This window comes from Apostichopus japonicus, chromosome 15 (genome assembly GCF_037975245.1).
Source record: "Apostichopus japonicus isolate 1M-3 chromosome 15, ASM3797524v1, whole genome shotgun sequence".
Classification (NCBI taxonomy): domain Eukaryota; kingdom Metazoa; phylum Echinodermata; class Holothuroidea; order Aspidochirotida; family Stichopodidae; genus Apostichopus; species Apostichopus japonicus.
The window spans coordinates 27,104,934-27,123,327 of record NC_092575.1 but is presented as its reverse complement, the minus strand read 5'-3'; the positions used below and the strand labels follow the sequence as shown (position 1 = coordinate 27,123,327).

At 38.2% G+C, this 18,394-nt stretch overlaps 1 protein-coding gene across 1 annotated transcript in view; it reads right to left on the bottom strand.

The window, feature by feature from the left end:
• LOC139981252 (uncharacterized) overlaps positions 1 to 17,791 on the bottom strand; it is a 96,374-nt gene extending 78,583 nt beyond the window's left edge. Inside the window, exons 1-5 of the mRNA XM_071993486.1 lie at positions 16,922 to 17,791; positions 14,394 to 14,664; positions 12,797 to 13,113; positions 2,763 to 2,900; positions 2,310 to 2,394 (exon numbers count right to left, since the gene is read on the bottom strand). Coding sequence (XP_071849587.1) covers positions 2,310 to 2,394; positions 2,763 to 2,900; positions 12,797 to 13,113; positions 14,394 to 14,664; positions 16,922 to 17,776 — 1,666 coding nt within the window. The 5' untranslated portion in view covers positions 17,777 to 17,791. The remainder of the gene's footprint in view (positions 1 to 2,309; positions 2,395 to 2,762; positions 2,901 to 12,796; positions 13,114 to 14,393; positions 14,665 to 16,921) is intronic.
• Positions 17,792 to 18,394: the final 603 nt, after the last annotated feature.

Genomic DNA, 18,394 nt, shown 5'->3' with positions numbered 1-18,394 from the left:
AGAATATTATAAATTAATCTAAGAATCATAGTATAGAAATGCCTGGTGTGTGTGCATATCTGGTGTGTGTAGAATATTTGGAAAAGTTGAGAAGCTTCTAGCAGAGTTAGAACATTTGAGAACAATTTAGATCATCTCAACACAGTACACATTGGAACATACTAGAACATTGGAGTGCTGCCAAGGGGACATCCCATGTGCTATTTTTAGAACACTATGTGAGGATTTCCTGGAAAGGTGAAGTGACCTTTTGGATTGGTTGAACTGAGCTGGGGCTACTGTAAGGTGCTTCTAGAATAGATGGACGTAGCAAGATCTTTCTGGACTTATATAAGCTCCTGATAATTGTAGATCGAAAAGTTTTAACCTTCTTGGCTCCAGGAGTTTTATAACATCTCGCTCAAGTGAATACTACAATTACAGTGTGAGTAAATACTCACTTACAGTAGATTGACAGTAAAGTTATAGCAGCTTTATATTAGTGGATTTGTCACAAGTTTACAGGCTTCGTAGTCGTCCATCGTTGTGTAGCCGTCTTCGGTTCTGTGCCAGTCAGCAAGTACTTATTGTGGCCTCTCAGTTACCCAAGGACAGGAATCCAAGGATAAACAAGCTGCAAGCACAACTTGGACATTTATTAGTAGTCGACCTCCGAAGTGGAAGTCATCAAGTTGGGAGCTGGATTTCTTCAATATTGGACATTCGTCCGCCGACAAGTTTCGCCATTAATTGTACGCTGGAATAATCGCCAGGACTTTTTGTCTATGGACTTATGGTGCAGCTCGCGTCGCGGCACACACCAGGTCGTGAGTAAATTATAGAGTAACGTAATAAATCTGTTTTAGTGTAAACTGCTTAGATATTGATAAATGATCTTTGTTTGATTTTAATTACCTTGAACACACAATTAAATAAATACTTACTGTTATATTTGAAGTTGAATTTTACAGTGTATTGTTTAGTCATTCGAGTTGTGAACCCAAGGGGAGGTGTATTCTGGCCTTGATCGAGTTGATCGTAACAATGTTTATAAGATTGTCACAATGTTTCCCTCAGTTTGCCTCCAATTACCTTTGACATTCCCCCCCCCCCCCAAAAAAAAATCTACGGATCCTTTGCTCACCAACAGCATGCTCCACACCAGGTTTGAACTACCTGCAACTTCCACCTCTTGAGATATTATTGTGTAAAAAAGGTTTTCATAATTTGACTTGTGATGACCCACATGACCTTTCACCACTATCAACAACAATCCCAAACCAGTTCTGCCTAAGGGGAACCTACATAACAAATGTGAAATATACCCAGTTATCCTTCTGGCATTTACAAATAGGTGACACATGTATACACATGCACATACACACGTCAATACCATCGCATAGATTCAAGCCAAAAAGATTTAACCTGTTTCCATGATACTCCTTAATGTATTTAGACCTCTGCAGAGCTCTTTTGACTTTTAATATCTTAACATAAAAGACATCAGATATTCTATTCTACACTCCTTAAATTGACTCAATTCACCAATCCCACCAGCAACCCCCCCAACCAATCCCCACGCCTCTTCTCCCTCTCCCTCATCTCTGCAACCTTCTAAACATTGTTTTGAAGCTGCTAAAAGAGGTAATAGGGTTTTAGGTATGATCAAGAGGAACTTCAGTTTTCTGAAAGAGGACATCGTAGTTAGGCTTTATAAGCAGTTGGTTAGGCCTCATCTAGAGTATGCTGTACAGGCTTGGAACCCTTATTTTGCTAAGGATAGGAAGTACTTGAAAAGGTCTAGAGGAGGGCTACTAGGATGATTAGTTCCTTAAAGAAGGTTCCTTATTATAGGCGGTTACAACTGTTGAATCTCACCACACTGGATCTTAGGAGGTAACGTGGGGACTTGATCCAGGTTTTCAAGATTGTGTATGGCTTCGACAATTTATCCTTTACCGACTTTTTCATGTTTGCTAACAGTAGTTGTACTAGAGGTCATTGTCTTAAACTCCAAAAGTCGCAGGGTAGGATTAATATTCGGCATAACTTTTTTTCAAATAGGGTTGTGAATGAGTGGAATGGTTTGCCTGAGAAAGTTGTACTTGCAAGTAGTGTCCATGGGTTTAAGAATGCTTTGGACAAGCACTTTAAGCATTGTAATCGGGTCTGAGTGTTTGTGTCTTCAGTTTTTCCCCTCTCTCTATAGGGTCCTTGATGGGGACTTAAGTGTCCCTCCTGATCCCTTTTTTCTACTAAACTAAATTAACATTAAACTGCTTGGAAATTTAGAACCAGCAGCAGTAATTATCTTTTCATTGCGATCCTACCTGCCAAAGTTGATTGCTGTGATATGTCAAGAGTTTCACGTTCTTCAAGTAAGGTTTCCTCCTCCGTAACAGAAGCGGATGAAGCCTGAAAATAAACAACAAAGGGAAGATATCTTATTTGGTGTACTGAAATTTTAAGAGAACCTGTTTTGCTTTCTGTCACCTGTCAAGTTACACCAATTGAGTCTTTAGCTGATAAAAGCAACTGATTTTACCATCTAGGTGAATGTACTCATTATACACTTCACACATTTTGTAGTCAAATGAACCATGAATTTAGAACACTTTTGGTTAGCTCAAGATTATGTTGTAATACCATCAACAGTGGAATATGTTATAATAAATTCAACACATTCATGGTCTAGTCAAAATATTTTGCTAACTTTGTAAACACATTTAATTTGCTACTGGTGGTATACAAACTACAGATACACTATACTTAATCATACTTACCAATCCTTGCTGATTCAAGGCTTCCCTAGTTGACTTCAGGACCTCTTGTAAGGCCATGGATTCTTTGGCATATTCCAGTTGTGACTTCACAAGTTCATCTCTTGTAGCTCTCAGACTTGATTTAGCATCTTCCAGCTCCTGTAATGTAAACAACACAATGAATGAGACAAGAAGGATGCACCGTCCAGTGGTTTCTTGCCTCAAATAACCAGAAAGTCAAATAACTTACTGAGTCCTTGCCATTATGAGAAGAAACTTTTGTTACAAGATTTTACAACGATCTGAATTGCTGAGCAGAAATGGCAAGTCTCTCTGAATTGATTACTTCATACGTATGCAAAGAGGATTGGAGGTCTAACAAACTTCTTCTGCATAATCAGACTCATTCTGACTGTAACATGTAATTGACCTTTAACCTCAAGGAAAACTACAGGTAGACATGTGAATAGCAAATGGCTACATGTATGTACATACCAGTTTATAGTCGCAACTTCTGAAGTGATCGCATTTTCAAATTTCTCATACTTTTAAATCTGTTGACCTCCAACTACCTTGACCTACATAAACTAGAATGCAAAATGCATTGAGGTTTCGATGACTTCACTGCACTAGACTTCTGCTTGTTAGTATAACCAGAACTAGCTGTTACGATAACACTATGGCATGCTAACACAGGTCAGTATAGTGTACATGGTTATACACACCTCCATCAAAAATATCCATCAAAAACAATAGGGTTCTTGTGCTCAATTTTATGAATCCACACACCAAGTATTACAAAACCAAACCAAATCTCTAATAACTTCGCACATTAAGGTTGCCGAGGAGTCCACTTATGGACAAGTTAGATTGGAATATGCCCACGAAACTTCAAAGAATCAACTTGAAAGAAGCTAATACAGTTCACTGGAGGTCAAACTGAACACCCGAACACAGTTAGACTATTGTATTACAATAGCGTAACTCCCAACCTTGATGGACATTTGGTTCTCAAGTTATGGCAAATATACTTGTTTTTGACCCCTAATTGACCTTTGTTGACCTTGGATCACACGACTGTTATGTTTTGAAACGATCCCTTACCCCATTTACAACTACAAATATCAACCATGTCGGACCCTGTCAGTGGTAGTTTCACAAGTTATTGCTAAAAACACATTTTGAACCTTGGATCACATCACTGTTACTTAAGAAAACGTGCCCCTACTTCATTCACAACTTGTCTCAATATATCATGTTTGGAAACATTCCCTTACCCCATTCAAAACTAGTCCCAAATCTCAACCATGTCGGATCCTGTCAGTGGTATTTTCACAAGTTATTGAGAAAAAAAACACATTTGACCCATAAATGACCTTTGTTGACTTTGGATCACATCACAGTTATTTTGAAAAGTGCGCCTATTACATTTACAACTTGTCCTAATATACCAGCTATGTCAGACTTTGTGACTAGAAGTTGTTGCAAAAATTAGCATAAGCTGGCAGTTTTCTGCACATAATGAACCTTGAATGACCATAAATGAGCTAATAGTTTTAACAAAAATGTTCCTCTTGATGAGGTGCACTCTGTCCTAAAATTTGTTTGGCCTAAAACGTACACACATAATGTTATTGCTAGAAATGTATCAAACCAACCTTTGGCCCCTCATAACTTGAGAACTGGGTGTCCGATTGAAGCGGGAGTTGGTTTCCTATATATAACACAAAGAGCTCTATCATATATTAACATATTGACAAACTTTTATTTGTTTTGTTTTGCCCCGTATCTCCTAAAATGAGCATAGTTTTAAAGATTTGACCCTTTGACCTCGCGATCAGATATAGTTTGACACGCTGATTCCAATAAGCAACATCACAAGTCTGTGCGACCATCCTAACTGTACTTATAAGAAAACAAAAACATTGACCTCTGATAACTTCGCACACGAAGGTCGCACCGGGGTCAACAATGAACCATTTTGATCGGAAGGTACCTTTGAGATCCGATTATGACCTACACCAAAAACATAAGGCTTCCTGCACTCCATGTTGTACATTTAAACACTAAATATGAATTGGTTCGATCTTCCCTTCTTGATATATCGCATTTACAAGGTTTTCAAAATCTGACCTCTGGTGACTCCAAAAGACCATTGACCTCCACCTAACACAATAGGATTAATTTACTCAATGGGGTACCCATAAATACTAAATATGAGGTCTGCCCATGCTTCCCTGCTTGAGATATCAGGTTTATGTTTTCACAATTTGACCCTGGTGACCCCAAATGACCTCCAACATGAACAATAGGCTTTCTGTACTCAATGTGGTACGGCTACACATTAAAGTTAGGTCTGCACAAGCTTCCCTTCTTGAAATAGAGTGTTTACAAGGTTTTCACAATTTGACCCCTGGGAACGCCAAATGACCTTTGACCTTCACCAAAAACGAAAGGCTGCCTGTACTTAATGTGGTACTTCTACACTACAAATGTGAGGTCTGCCCAAGCTTCCTTTTTTGAGCTATTGTGTTTAGTTTTCACAGTTGAACCTGGTAACCCTAAATTACCTTTGACCTCCACAGTAAACAAGAGACTTCCTGTACTCAACGTGGTACTTCTACATATTCAATATAAAGTCTGCCCAACCTTCCTATCTTTAGATATTGTGTTCACATTGTTTCCATATTTTAACCCCAAATGACCTTTGACTACCACCAAAAGCAATAGGCTCCCTGTACGCAATGTTATACATCTATAGACCAAAACATGAGGTCTACCCAAGTATCCTTTTTTGAGATATCGTGTTTACAAGGTTTTGACAATATGACCCCTAGTGACCCTAAATGACCTTTGACCTCAACAGAAAACAATATGCTTCTTTTACTCAATTTTGTACCTCTACACACTAAATATGAGGTCTGCCAAAGTTTCCTTACTTGAGATATCGTGTTTACAATCCACATTTTGACCCCTGGTGACTTCAAATGACCTTTGACCTCCACAGAAAACAATAAGCTTCTAGAACTTGGTCCAAGTTTTCCCTCTTGAGATATCGTGTTTACAAGCTGGGCGTCACAAATGCACACACACTTGTACATACACACATAGCCATCGTGATTGCAAAGGTAACGATATTCATGGGAACCAACAATAAGGATCATCTGCTCACCAAGGGCTACCAACATAGCTAGTTTAAAGTTCAAGCAAGTTGTACTTCTTGAGATAGTATGTTTACAAAGTTTTCAGACCTAATATGACCTTTGACCTCCATGAAAAAGGATAGAGAACATCTTAGGTCTATCTGCAAACTAAGTATAAAGTTCAAGCAACTTTCACTTCTTGCCGAGATATCGGGTTTACTTGGTTATCAGACCTTGACCTCAAATGACAATTGACATCCATGAAAAACAATAGAGGTCATCTGCTCACCAAGGGCCGCCAATAAACCAAGTTCAAGTACCTATTACATCTGGGGAATCGTATTTACAAGGTTGTTAGCCTTTGATCTCTGGTGACTTTTGACCTCCATCAAAAAGGTTAGAAAACATCTGATCACTAATGGCTACCACATACTAAGTTTGAAGTTCAAGCAGCTTTGAATTCTTGAGATATTGTGTGTACAAGGTTTTCATACCTTGACCTCAAATTACCTTTGACCTCCATGAAAGACAATATGAATCATCTACTTACCTACAAACCAAATTTCAATTTCAGGCAATGTTTGGTTCTTGAGATATTGTGTTTACAAGCCAAGGTGTCACATGGACAAACCCACACCCAGGTGTGTTTTACATTGAGACATAGGACCCCATTGTTCAATCCATGTACTCTAACCTTAACAATACCCCATATCAATAGAAATTCTTTTGAGGACATGGTGATATTTTAGAAATCACAACCGAGGACCTGGAATTTTTTTGTTCAAGTCCTCAGTCAGAATACTTGTAGACAAGTGTATTCACACACAGACACGCACATACACGCATGCACACCATCACCATCGCATAGGTTTCTTCTGCCATCGGCAAGGAATCAAACATTTATGAAGTAGCCTGTCTCTGAAGGGAGAACATTATTCAAGTTGACAAAATTCTTCAGATTTATTTTCAGGCAGGCTGAACTGATAAGCTTTTGACCACCTACTTGAGGGTGTGACTATTGCGAAATTACTACCTGGCTCAGAGAAATCACATGTTTGCAATAAATGAGTGGAGAGAACTGTAATCTAACCTTCACATGCACCTTTAGGAATGGTGGAATACTGTTCTAGAAGAAGGAATGTAGGCCTATCAGGACGAAAGTTCACTGATATCATTTAGTCTACTTAATTTTATATTGTTTCAATTTTCAATAAGTCCCATAACACGCTTTAATGTACAACAAATTGTGCCATTGCACATGAAAAAATTCCTCTGTTTAGTTTTGCTAGTTAATGTAAACTGTCACATGTAACTAAAAAATAGAACAATGCAGTATAACTTCAGCTGTGTAGCAAACTTCTACATTAAAAGAGCATATTCCACCATGAAATGAATACTCTCTGAAAGTTCTGTCCTTGAGTTAAAGGGATTAAAGACTTTTGCCTGTGCATGTTCTGATTGGCCTCTCTGAACCACATATGAACTTTGACCTATATATTAATACAGTAAAAGTAACTGTACATCATATGAACTAAATATCATGCTTGCATACTGTTGAAGATTGAGGTTGTGTCACAATCTTCAATTGAGGTTAGTACTGTAGAACAGAGCTGTGATTAAAACACTTACTTGATGTAGTCTCTGGTAGTCAATGATACTGTTCTTACACAACAGTGTTGTACCAGGAACTTGCACACAGAGTTCCAGGGCTTCTTATTCAGCTTGGTCGTTGGAGCATGCAGTCACTTAAGATTGAGTGAGAGTGCTATGCTGCTAGAGTGACAGTAGGGTTAGTGAAAGTCATGTCAATGTCACTACATCTCCCTTTTCCACACAAAACAAAACGAACGATCGAACAAAACTTTGCGAAACTTTCCAAGTCAATCAGCGGTGATTGATTCTGCCAATCGTGCTATACACATATTTACAAATGTTAAAATACTTCTATAAGGATTCCGAGAGAGCTTTCCACATCAGCTAATTCGCACAGGTTCAAAGAAAATGTTAAATCAACTTTTATGTTTCACTAACGAATTGTCTTGGGAATTAAACAAAAAACAATATTTTTTTTTCTGTTTTGCTGACTTTACTGTTGCTTGTCCTTTCTTCTTTTTCTTATAAAACAAAAGTTTTCTCGTTTCCTTTGTCTTTTCCTCACATAACAAAACGAAAAGGTAAAATCCTATGTACATATGAAATACGCCACTACATCACATAATCTTCAAGCCTCCTTGGCCTTCGAATGTTACGCTTTGGTCGCATGGCTGGAGGCTGATGAGGACTGCTCTCTTGTTGAGGTGAGATGTTGGGAATAGATGGTGGTACATCTACACCAGTTGTAGTCAGTGTATCTGTGTCGGTATTATCTGCCTTGCTAGGGATTTCTGTTTTCTGTGACTTGCTCTGCCTCGCTAAGGTCAGGTCTGATATGCTGCCGATTACGTCTAAGCAATCTCCCCTCTGGGCTCTGGAGGACGTAGGATCGTTCACCTCCAGCTCTGGCAACAACTGTAGCAGGCTTCCACAATCTTGTGCCTGGATCCAAAATTCTGGACTTCTGCCCATTGGATAGTGTAGGGAGTTCTGATTTTCTGGCATGTTGGTCAAAATAGTACTTCTGAACATTCTGTCTCTGCTGTAGCTGGTTGTATATATGGTCTGCAGCTACGTTGGTATTGGGTGACTTGCTGGGAAGTGTATTTCTCAGCTGGCGGCACATCAAGATTTCTGCAGGGCTGGGTAAGCTTTCAGATATAGGTGTGGTTCTCCAATGAAGCAAAGCTAGCTGGATGTCTGATGCCTTTTTCATGATACTTTTTATTGTTCTGATTTGTCTCTCTACAAACCCATTGCCTTGAGGTCTCCTAGGGGATGTTGTCACATAAGTAAAACCCCATGATTCTGCGAACATCATGAACTGGTAACTGGAATACTGGGGACCATTATCACTCACAACCTTAGATGGAATTCCTTGTTCAGCAAAAATTTTCTTCAAGGCTAAAATGACAGTGTTGCTTGAGACCTGATCTGAAAGTTGTTGTAGGATTGGATACTTGCTATAGTAGTCTACCACGATCAGCCATTGCTTGCCTTTCAATTCGAACAGATCAGTGGCAACTGTGCTCCATGGTTTTGTAGGAATCTCGTGCGGTAGAAGTGGTTCCGCTGGTTGAGCTGGTTGCTGTTGTTGGCATGCTGGGCATGACCGGACCATTCTTTCAATATCTTTGTTAATGTTGTTCCAATAGACACACTCTCTGGCCAATAACTTGGTTTTCTGTTGTCCCAAATGGCTTGTGTGCAGCTTTTGCAAGATACCTGCTTGCATCTGCTTGGGTATGACAACTTGAAACCCTTTGAGAATTACTCCATCACAGACTGTGAGTTCATCTCTGTAGCTCCAAAATTGTCGTAAGTCAGGTTGTACCTCCTTGATTGAGTCTGGCCACCCTGTGATGATTACTTCCACCAGGGCACTTAACACTGTGTCTTGCTTTGTCTGTTGTTTCAGCTCATCTTGCTTCTTTGATGAAAACTGGATAAAATCAACCCTTAAGTCTAGGTCGATGGCCTGCTTGTTACAAATACTTGGCAGACGTGGGAGGCTGTCTGCCAAAAGGTTGTCTTGTCCCGGGCGGTGCTTGATACTGAAGTTGTAGCCTTGTAAGCGTATTAGCATCCTCTGCAATCTGGGAGGTGCTGCAGTCAGTGGTTTGTCCATTATCATCAATAGTGGCTTGTGATCTGTTATTACTGTGAAGCTTCTGCCATACAAGTATGTGTGGAAGCGTTCTACACCAAAGACGATTGCTAACAGCTCTCGTTCGATGCAGGAATAACGTTGTTCTGTAGACGACAAAGCCTTGCTTGCAAATGCGATTGGTTGTAGTTTTTCTTCCTGGTCATGTTGAAGAAGAGCTGCTCCTAGTCCTTGTAGACTTGCATCACATTGAACGTACACTGGTGATGATGTATCAAAGTACTGGAGAAGTGATGACTCAGAAATTTCTTGCTTGAGCTTTTCCAGTGCTACTTGATGGTGTGGCTCCCAAATAAATTCTGCATCTTTGCGCAAAAGATCACGTAAAACAGCTGCCTTGGAGCTGAAATCATGTATGAAATGTGACAAGTAGGTCATGAGACCCAGGAAATGCTGTAATTCCAACTTGTTCCGTGGAGTTTGCATTGTTCTCAGGTCAGCAACCTTCTTGGGATCTGGTTTCATGCCCTCTCTGGAGTACCGGTTTCCAAAGAAATCAACACTTGTCTGCTTGATAGCGCACTTGATTGAATTGAGTGTGAGGCCTTGTTGTGCAGCTGTGTTCATCAAGTTCATAAGATTCCGATCATGTTCCTCTGATGTTCGACCAAAAATAACAATGAAATCTGCTATACGGACTGCCCCTTCACAGCCTTCTAGAATCCGATCCATCTCCAACTGGAAAATGTCTTGACTAACAATTAGTCCAAAGGGTAGTCGACAGAAGGTATATCTTCCAAATGGTGTTTGAAAAGTGGTCAATTTCTGACTCTCTTGATCCAATTTCACTGACCAGTAGCCACATTTTGCATCTAGTTTCGAAAAAACTTCATGTTGTGAAACTTGTGGTTCAATTCTTCTACTGTTTGCTGCCTATAATGTGGTCTTATGAGAGCCTTATTCAGCCTGCGTGGATCAAGACATATTCGAAGACTCCCATCTTTCTTGGTGACATATATAATGGAACTCACCCACTCTGTAGGTTCGGTGATTTTTTTTTTATGACACCTTGTTCTTCCATCTTATCTAGTTCTGATTTGATATTTCCTTTCAGGGCAATTGGTGTTTTCCTAGGAGCATCAACATGACTTGGAAAATTTGGGTCTACTACTAAATGATGTGTATTATGGAGTTCACCAATCCTGTCAAATTGCTGTGGAAATAACAGCACTAACGTTTCGACGTCATTGATGGGTGATTGGTTGTTCACGATACAGTGCAGAGATACAAGACCCAGCTGGACAGATGTTTGAATTCCCAATATCACAGGGCCATCTGATTGTACAACATAAAATTGTGTATCGTTCCATGGTGTGTCGTTGTACTTGCATGGGATCACAACAGTCCCATACTGCTTGATCTCAGTTCCATTGTATGCTGACAGCACTGTACCAGAGTCTGATAGGGACTGTGGAACACCATGTTCATTTAGTTGTTCCGGAAATATGTTTCTAAATGTCCGAAGTGGAAGCGTGTTTGCTTGTGCTCCAGTATCTACTTTTGCCTTTAAGTTGTGGATGCCTGGTCTGTTACTCAACTTGATCTGTAGACGGGCAATAGCTTCCTTGCGCTGGTCAGCATCAATAACATCAAAACTGAGCTGTGAAAAAAATGTTCATCTTGATGATTCTGGTGATTCCTCAAGATTATGAACTTGTCTCCTAACGTTGTCACCGAGGTAACTGGACTGTTTTGTCTGGTTCCTGTCTTTTATTTGTTTGAACTTTGTGGTTAAACAGACCCTTGCATAATGTCCTAGTTTCTTACATGAGTGGCACACTACATTCGAAGCTGGACAATGTTGTTTCCCAAACTGGTGTTGGCCTCCACAATTTTTGCATGTTCCCTTTGTATTTTCTCTCATTGCAGCAATTCCAACTGTGGCTGTATCATGACACAGAGCATTCAGTGCCTGCATGTGAGCTTAGGATGCCTCGTACGTTCTTCCAAGCTGCAGAGCTTCATTTAGTGTGTGATCTTTTTGTTGTTGTTAGAAGTTCCTTTTGATAATCTTGAACAGGTGTGCTGGCTATAATTTGTTCTAGTAAGCGTTCTTCCAGTTCTTTGTTGGTGAGCTCACATTTTGCAGCAATTTGACGGCATCTATTAACAAATCATCCAGTTTTTCATCTGGGCGCTGCATGGTCTCTGATAATTTGAGGCGACATACTCTGAAGTTTTCTTGTGGTTCTAATTGCTCCTCAAATTCGTTCAAGATTGTGTCGACGTCAGCCTGTTCTGTGCTGCTAAGCTTCCAACAATTGTATCGCCGCAGGCCTTCTTCACCTACAGATAGCAAAATCGTTGGCACTTGATCCTCTTTGGGAGTATGTTTCACTTTGAAATACAAAAGAGTCCTTTGACGGAACATTCGGAATGCTTCTGCAAGGTTTGGCGCGTGCCAGTCCATAATGGGGGTCATTTTGATAGTCATGTTTAAATTCTTTTTTGCAAAAAAAGTACAGATCCAAAACAAACTCCAAAGTCCTGATAGATTGGTAAAACAGATATTCTCTATGCTCACACTCGCTGACAGAAGTGCACACTGGTTTCACTTGCTTAGAATTTCGATTAAATGTAAAGGTGGACTGGTACTGGAAATCCAATTGGCTTTGAAGAATTTTTTTAACCGCTGCCACCATGTTGAAGATTGAGGTTGTGTCACAATCTTCAATTGAGGTTAGCACTGTAGAACAGAGCTGTGATTATAACACTTACTTGATGTAGTCTCTGGTAGTCAATGATACTGTTCTTACACAACAGTGTTGTACCAGGAACTTGCACAAGAGTTCCAGGGCTTCTTATTCAGCTTGGTCGCTGGAGTATGCAGTCACTTAAGATTGAGTGAGAGTGCTATGCTGCTAGAGTTACAGTAGGGTTAGTGAAAGTCATGTCAATGTCACTACACATACTATTCTTCTGACAAATAGCTCATAATATGTTCATCATTTTACCTCTACTGTTGGCTAAAATAACCATTCCCTTATTTCTGAAAATACAAGTTGTGTTTGCAAATGGTAACTTATAAATCCACTTTACACTACAAGATCAAGCAGAAAGGTATTCTTGTTCGAAGTGACTAAATTTCCCATGACCAAGTCAGGTTACTTGGTCATCACTTATCTATAACCACAAGCTATGTGAAATCTAACCTCTTTCTGCTGCTGAAGTAATTCATCCTTCCCATCCTTCACTGTCTTCAGTTTGTTCTCAGTTGTATTCAATCTATCTCTGAAGTGTTGTCTTTCTTCCTCTGCTGTCTTTAGTCTTCTAGTTAGATGTTGTCTGTTTTCATCTGTTGCCTTCAATGTATCTTTCAATTGTTGTCTTTCCTCCTCTGTTGTCTTTAGTCTTCCAGTGAGCTGTTGTTTTTCATTTTCTGATTCAGTTAGTTTGTCAGAGAGTTCCTGCCTTTTGTCTTCAGATTCCTTTAGTTGATTCTTTAGTACTCTCTGGGGAAACTTTGAATCTGGAACAAACATATAAGATGCAAACATGGTCAAACATTGTCTTCCACCCAAGAGATTTAGAGATTTAAATGAATACAGTGCAATGTATCTTAATAATTTATGCGGTAAAATCTTCTAGGAACTTGCACCGAATTTAGTGATCTCATATTTTGTCCAACTATAGCATGTTATTTGAGGTGACAATGCAAATCTTTCACTTTCCTTGGTGTTGATGTTGGCGCTGCTTCTGAGGAATTGAACTGAATCAAGCCCTTTCAATGATCCTCAAATATATATCAAGGATAATAAATTACGAAATTTCAAAAGGAATGGAAAGGAAATTCCACCATTTGACCAGTCTTGTCTGAACATATCACAAAACAAACGTTTGAGTTTAACCCATAATTTACAGACGTTAATTGTAATTAATGGGGTTGCTTTTTGGTTCTTATCATTTAAGCATTACCTTTAAAATATGCAGTACAGATACAAATGAGTGCATCAAGAATTTCATGTGTACTTATGCAAGTAAAGGGAAGGTGTAACTGACTTGTATTCAAGATAATTTTGGTGATGACTAATTAATGATTAAAGTGAAGGCATAGTTGTTCATTAATTTAGTATTCATATTGGTATTCATCATAACTTGACATTCCCATTAAAGGTGTATGATAAAGTTGGGTATAGGTTCTTGTATTCTCCACTTGTGACTGTTAGGATGTGATTGAAACGGTTCTGATCTGCTGCGTTATTTGTTATTATTTTATCATGTTTTTCAATTAGTCAATGTATATATATCATAATTGTTGTGGACAGTCAAATAAGTTCAAAGGAATGTCATGTGTTACAATGGTGGGGTTCTCATGCAATATGGTGTTTTGGGGTTATCTTTCACCTGAAGATTGGTTGCTAAATTCCTTAACTATTTAAAAAGAGAGTGTTTGTGGACAATAGTTAGCTGGGTTATATTGCAATAAGGCATATTGTATTATTCATGTTTCATTATATCTTGTTAAATGCTGCTCTATTACTGCTCATTGTTTCCTTTTGTATGCTGCATGTTCATCTAGGTTCGTATGTGTTGTCAGTTTGTGGAATAGATAATTACAAAGTGGATGGTTTTCCATTGTCATTTTGCGTGGATTGTCCTCTTAAGATGCCCCCTCCAGGCCCCCAAATAGTGCTTTTCAACGATACAATATTAGCTCAAATCATTTTATTCTTTGTGTGGGCAATGAGTTTGAATGTTTTGCGATTCACAACATATTCAACTTGTGTAAACTTTCTGATATGAACTTACCTTTTGCTTGTTGGTAGACAGTCAATACTGCCACCAATTTACTCAGTCCTTTGTCAGAGCATGCTGTCATTAAATGGCTGATGTCATTAACAAAGACCTTCCCTGCCTCTCTGAGATGGTGGACAAGAGAAGAAAAGGGTTTATCACTCTCAATAATATCATTTGATTTCTTAGCTGGAATTTCAAAGTAGTCAAGCAGCTTCTGACAGTCATCTTTCTCAATCAATGACTCTGAGCGGGTCAGGAAGTTATCAAATGTAAAGATGTCACTCTGTAACAAAAAGACAACAAAAAAATCATCATATAAATATACTGGTGACTATAAAACAAAGCAGATGTACAAGTTTGACGCATTGAGACAGTAACACATTCCAAGTGAGGGATATCTTTAAATATGATGGAGGTGTGGATTATGTGACTGTTTTCTACATGAATTCCTCTAACTACAATCTTAAATGTATTTATTTCAGAATAAATTAAAAGAATTAAAAGCTAACAATTGGTTGGATTGATTTTTAAGACTATACAGCTACATGCTTCTATACATGACGCTGTATCAGGCAGATTGTTGTAGATTTATTCATGGCGCCACCAACTTAAAATTACAGTTAATGAGCTAAACATTATTCTCCAAATTATACCAATAAACACTACATTGTGACCTGTGTTTTTGTGGGAACTAGTTAATGTGTCTTCTATTATGTGCAATGTAGGTAATCAGTTACACCAAAACGCACACAAATAACCATATCCCTAGTCCCCTCTCACGTTTTCCTTAATTCTTAACTGTGTTGTTTCACATCAGTTTATTATGTCAATCATTGATGTAGGTTTGTACTTTACAGTGTTTCACTTACAGAAGATTCATTTATTTAATCTTACAATCTTGCAATAGAGATTTACTGCATTGTAACTAACTTAGACGCATTATAGGCTGGAAAGTATGGTTAAATGCTTGTAAGTTGCACAGCTAAACTACATGTGCTGCAGACTAATGCCTGAATAATCAAGTCCATATGCACAGACTTTTTAAGATTGGTGTATACACTAAATTGTATGCGCAGCTACAGCACTATGGAGCTACACAGCTTCATGACTTAGAATGCATGTGAAACATTTAATTTTTGAAGCTACGTGCAGTTATCAACTTATTATAATGCTATTTTAACCAAGGTTCCTTATTTACTTAAGCCTGTCAGACATAATTTACTAGTATTAAAGGTGTGGCCTGATGACATGTACAAATAGGCCTGTAACAGCTAGGAAGACCAGTGTTCTTACACTGGTTGACATGTGGTAATGCTTTCTCATGCATGGGTAGCATTGATTATGTTAAATCCATGTACATAGCAATTACATCCATTACACAGTGTGCTTGGTGACAACTAATGAATGGGGATCTTGTTACTGCATTTTTAGACAATTTAGCAGGATATTGTGTATCGTCACTTCTACAATGTGATGTCTATAATAGTTACTGTAACAAATTGACTAGTATCCAATGGCCAACATCTGTCATAAAATTTTGCACTTATTTTTGTCAACCATTTTGACATAATAGTTGTAATAGTTGTGCTCTTATTAATGTTACACATTCACTAATACCTAATTTGTAAAATTAGCAGCTTAGAAGCTCAGAAAAAAATGTGTTGCTCTAATATTGCAAAGGGCAACAAGCATCCAATGGCCTAAATTTATAATAACATTTTGCACTTACCTTTCCACCATTTGATATCCCTCTTAACAAACAAGTAATAATTGTGTTTTTAATAAAATTCAGCATTCACTCATACCAAATTTGTCAAAATTAGCATCTTGTAAGCTCAGAAAATAAGACAAAATATTTTCCAAATTTAATGTGTTTTTCTAATATTGCAAAGTGCAACAAGCATCCAATGGCCTAGATTTGTCATAAAATTTTGCACTTACTTTTCCACCATTTTTATCTCCCTCTTCAAAAACAAGAAAAAAATTGTGTTCTTAATAAAATTCCTCGTTCACTAGTAACAATTTGGTAACATTTGGCAGGTTGTTTAGTCAGAAAATAATGGAACAATAATTCTCAAATTTTGCATGTTGCTCTATTATTGCAACGGGTAACAAACATCCAATGGCCTAAATTTAAAAAATAATTGCACTTAAATTTCCACCATTTTGATCTTCATCTTAACAAACAAGTAAAAGTTGTATTCTTTATAAAATTCTGCATTCACCAGCAACATTTTTGTTTATTTTTGAAGCAATTAAAACTGAGAAAAAAGGAAAACCAATTTTACATTTACATTGACAGTACAAACCACTTCCATGACAACCTAACCAGATTCAACAAATCCCAAAGAAAAATGTGCCCTTATTTTTCATTAAATTTTGCAAAGTAGATCTCAAAACATCTAAGAGTGTCTCTTCGTCACTTGTTCGCATAGAATGAAACCCAATTTGTTGAGATTCAATCAAAGGATTGCTTTAATAAAAGTGATAAATATTCCTAATTTTTACCAAAAGCCTATATTTCCTATATTAGTACTTACTGTGTGATATTCATAGACTTCTCCCGTTGTCCGGGTAACCAAAAACAATCTGTTTATGTTATTATTGATCCTGATTCTGCAGGAACAATCAGGAACTTTCAAAAAAGCCAATATATGACCCCTAGAGATGGATGAATGACCCCCAGAGATGGACGAATGACCCCCAGATAGAGAGTAAACAACAACTTGTTTACTCCTAGCATAACCCCATAATATAAATATTAATCCTTTCTCTTCACTGACTGTTATACTCAGTGCAAATCTGTACTGTGTGTTTGTATATTCCTGTTCTATTTCTCCCTCACTATTATACATTAAAGCTCTACCACCATAGGCTGTAGAGACAAACAGTTTATTATTACTAACTGTAATATCATAGGGCCAGTCTTCTCCTAATCCTTTTAAGGTGATTGTCTTCATTATTCTCAATTCTCTCGAATCTAAGACAATCACCTCTTTGGATACCAAACTGACATAGACTGACCCACCTCTGGTTGTTATACACCAGGCTTCACCGTTAAACTTCCCTTGCTTGACCAGACCGCCATTACTGCTATCGTACAATGCTATCGTATCCTTACAACACGTTAAAAACAGACGATCATCCAGTAAACAAACAGACCGCCATTCTGAACCAAACTCGGTAAATACCTCAGTAAAATAGGGCTCTGACGTCAATAATAACGGTTTTTCCTGAGAATCAGGATCAAATTGAAACATAAACAGATCGATAAAGGTGTTCTTTTTCTTGATGCTATATCCAGCGACTGCCAATCGGCCTGTATCTAGCACGTCCACGGACCACACTTTGTAACTAACAAATTGTACTGTGAATCTTGGTATTGTTGCAATCATTGTATGCACTCTGTGTGTGGAAGGCAAAAAGTGAAAAGTTAGGTCAGGGTTGGAAGCTTGTCTCCGTGGTAACGAAGAATCTAGAGTGATTTTGTATCGAAGGAATGTTGATGAACAGCTCTCAGACTGCGAAGTAGGTACAGCCTAGGTCGATCTTACAAACGGTACTGAATTGTTTAAAAAAATGCCGCAGTATTGATTTATGCATGCAATTACAAAGTCATGTACCACATAGGCAAATGGTAAATTATAATCTCTAAGAAATAAGAAATGAGACGTTCAAAGGCCTAATAATTAGGATAATGGCCATATAGGTCCATGACCTAAAATAGTTTCCCATCGCTCATAGAACCCCATCGCGCATTAACGTGAAGAATGTTAAGCGGAGTAATGTTAAGCGGAGTGCTAGAAATTGGAAAATCGACCGAATAAAATAAAAACTCATTAAAGTATCTTATTAAAGTCGAAATAAAATTCAGAATGTAGAAAGACATTTCAGATTTATTGCTGTGTGTACGGATATGAAAATATTCTTTTCACAAATTTCTCTCACAAATAACATCACCGACTGACTACAACCCTTAATTGGCACTAGTTTGTCAAATCGATGAAATTGTA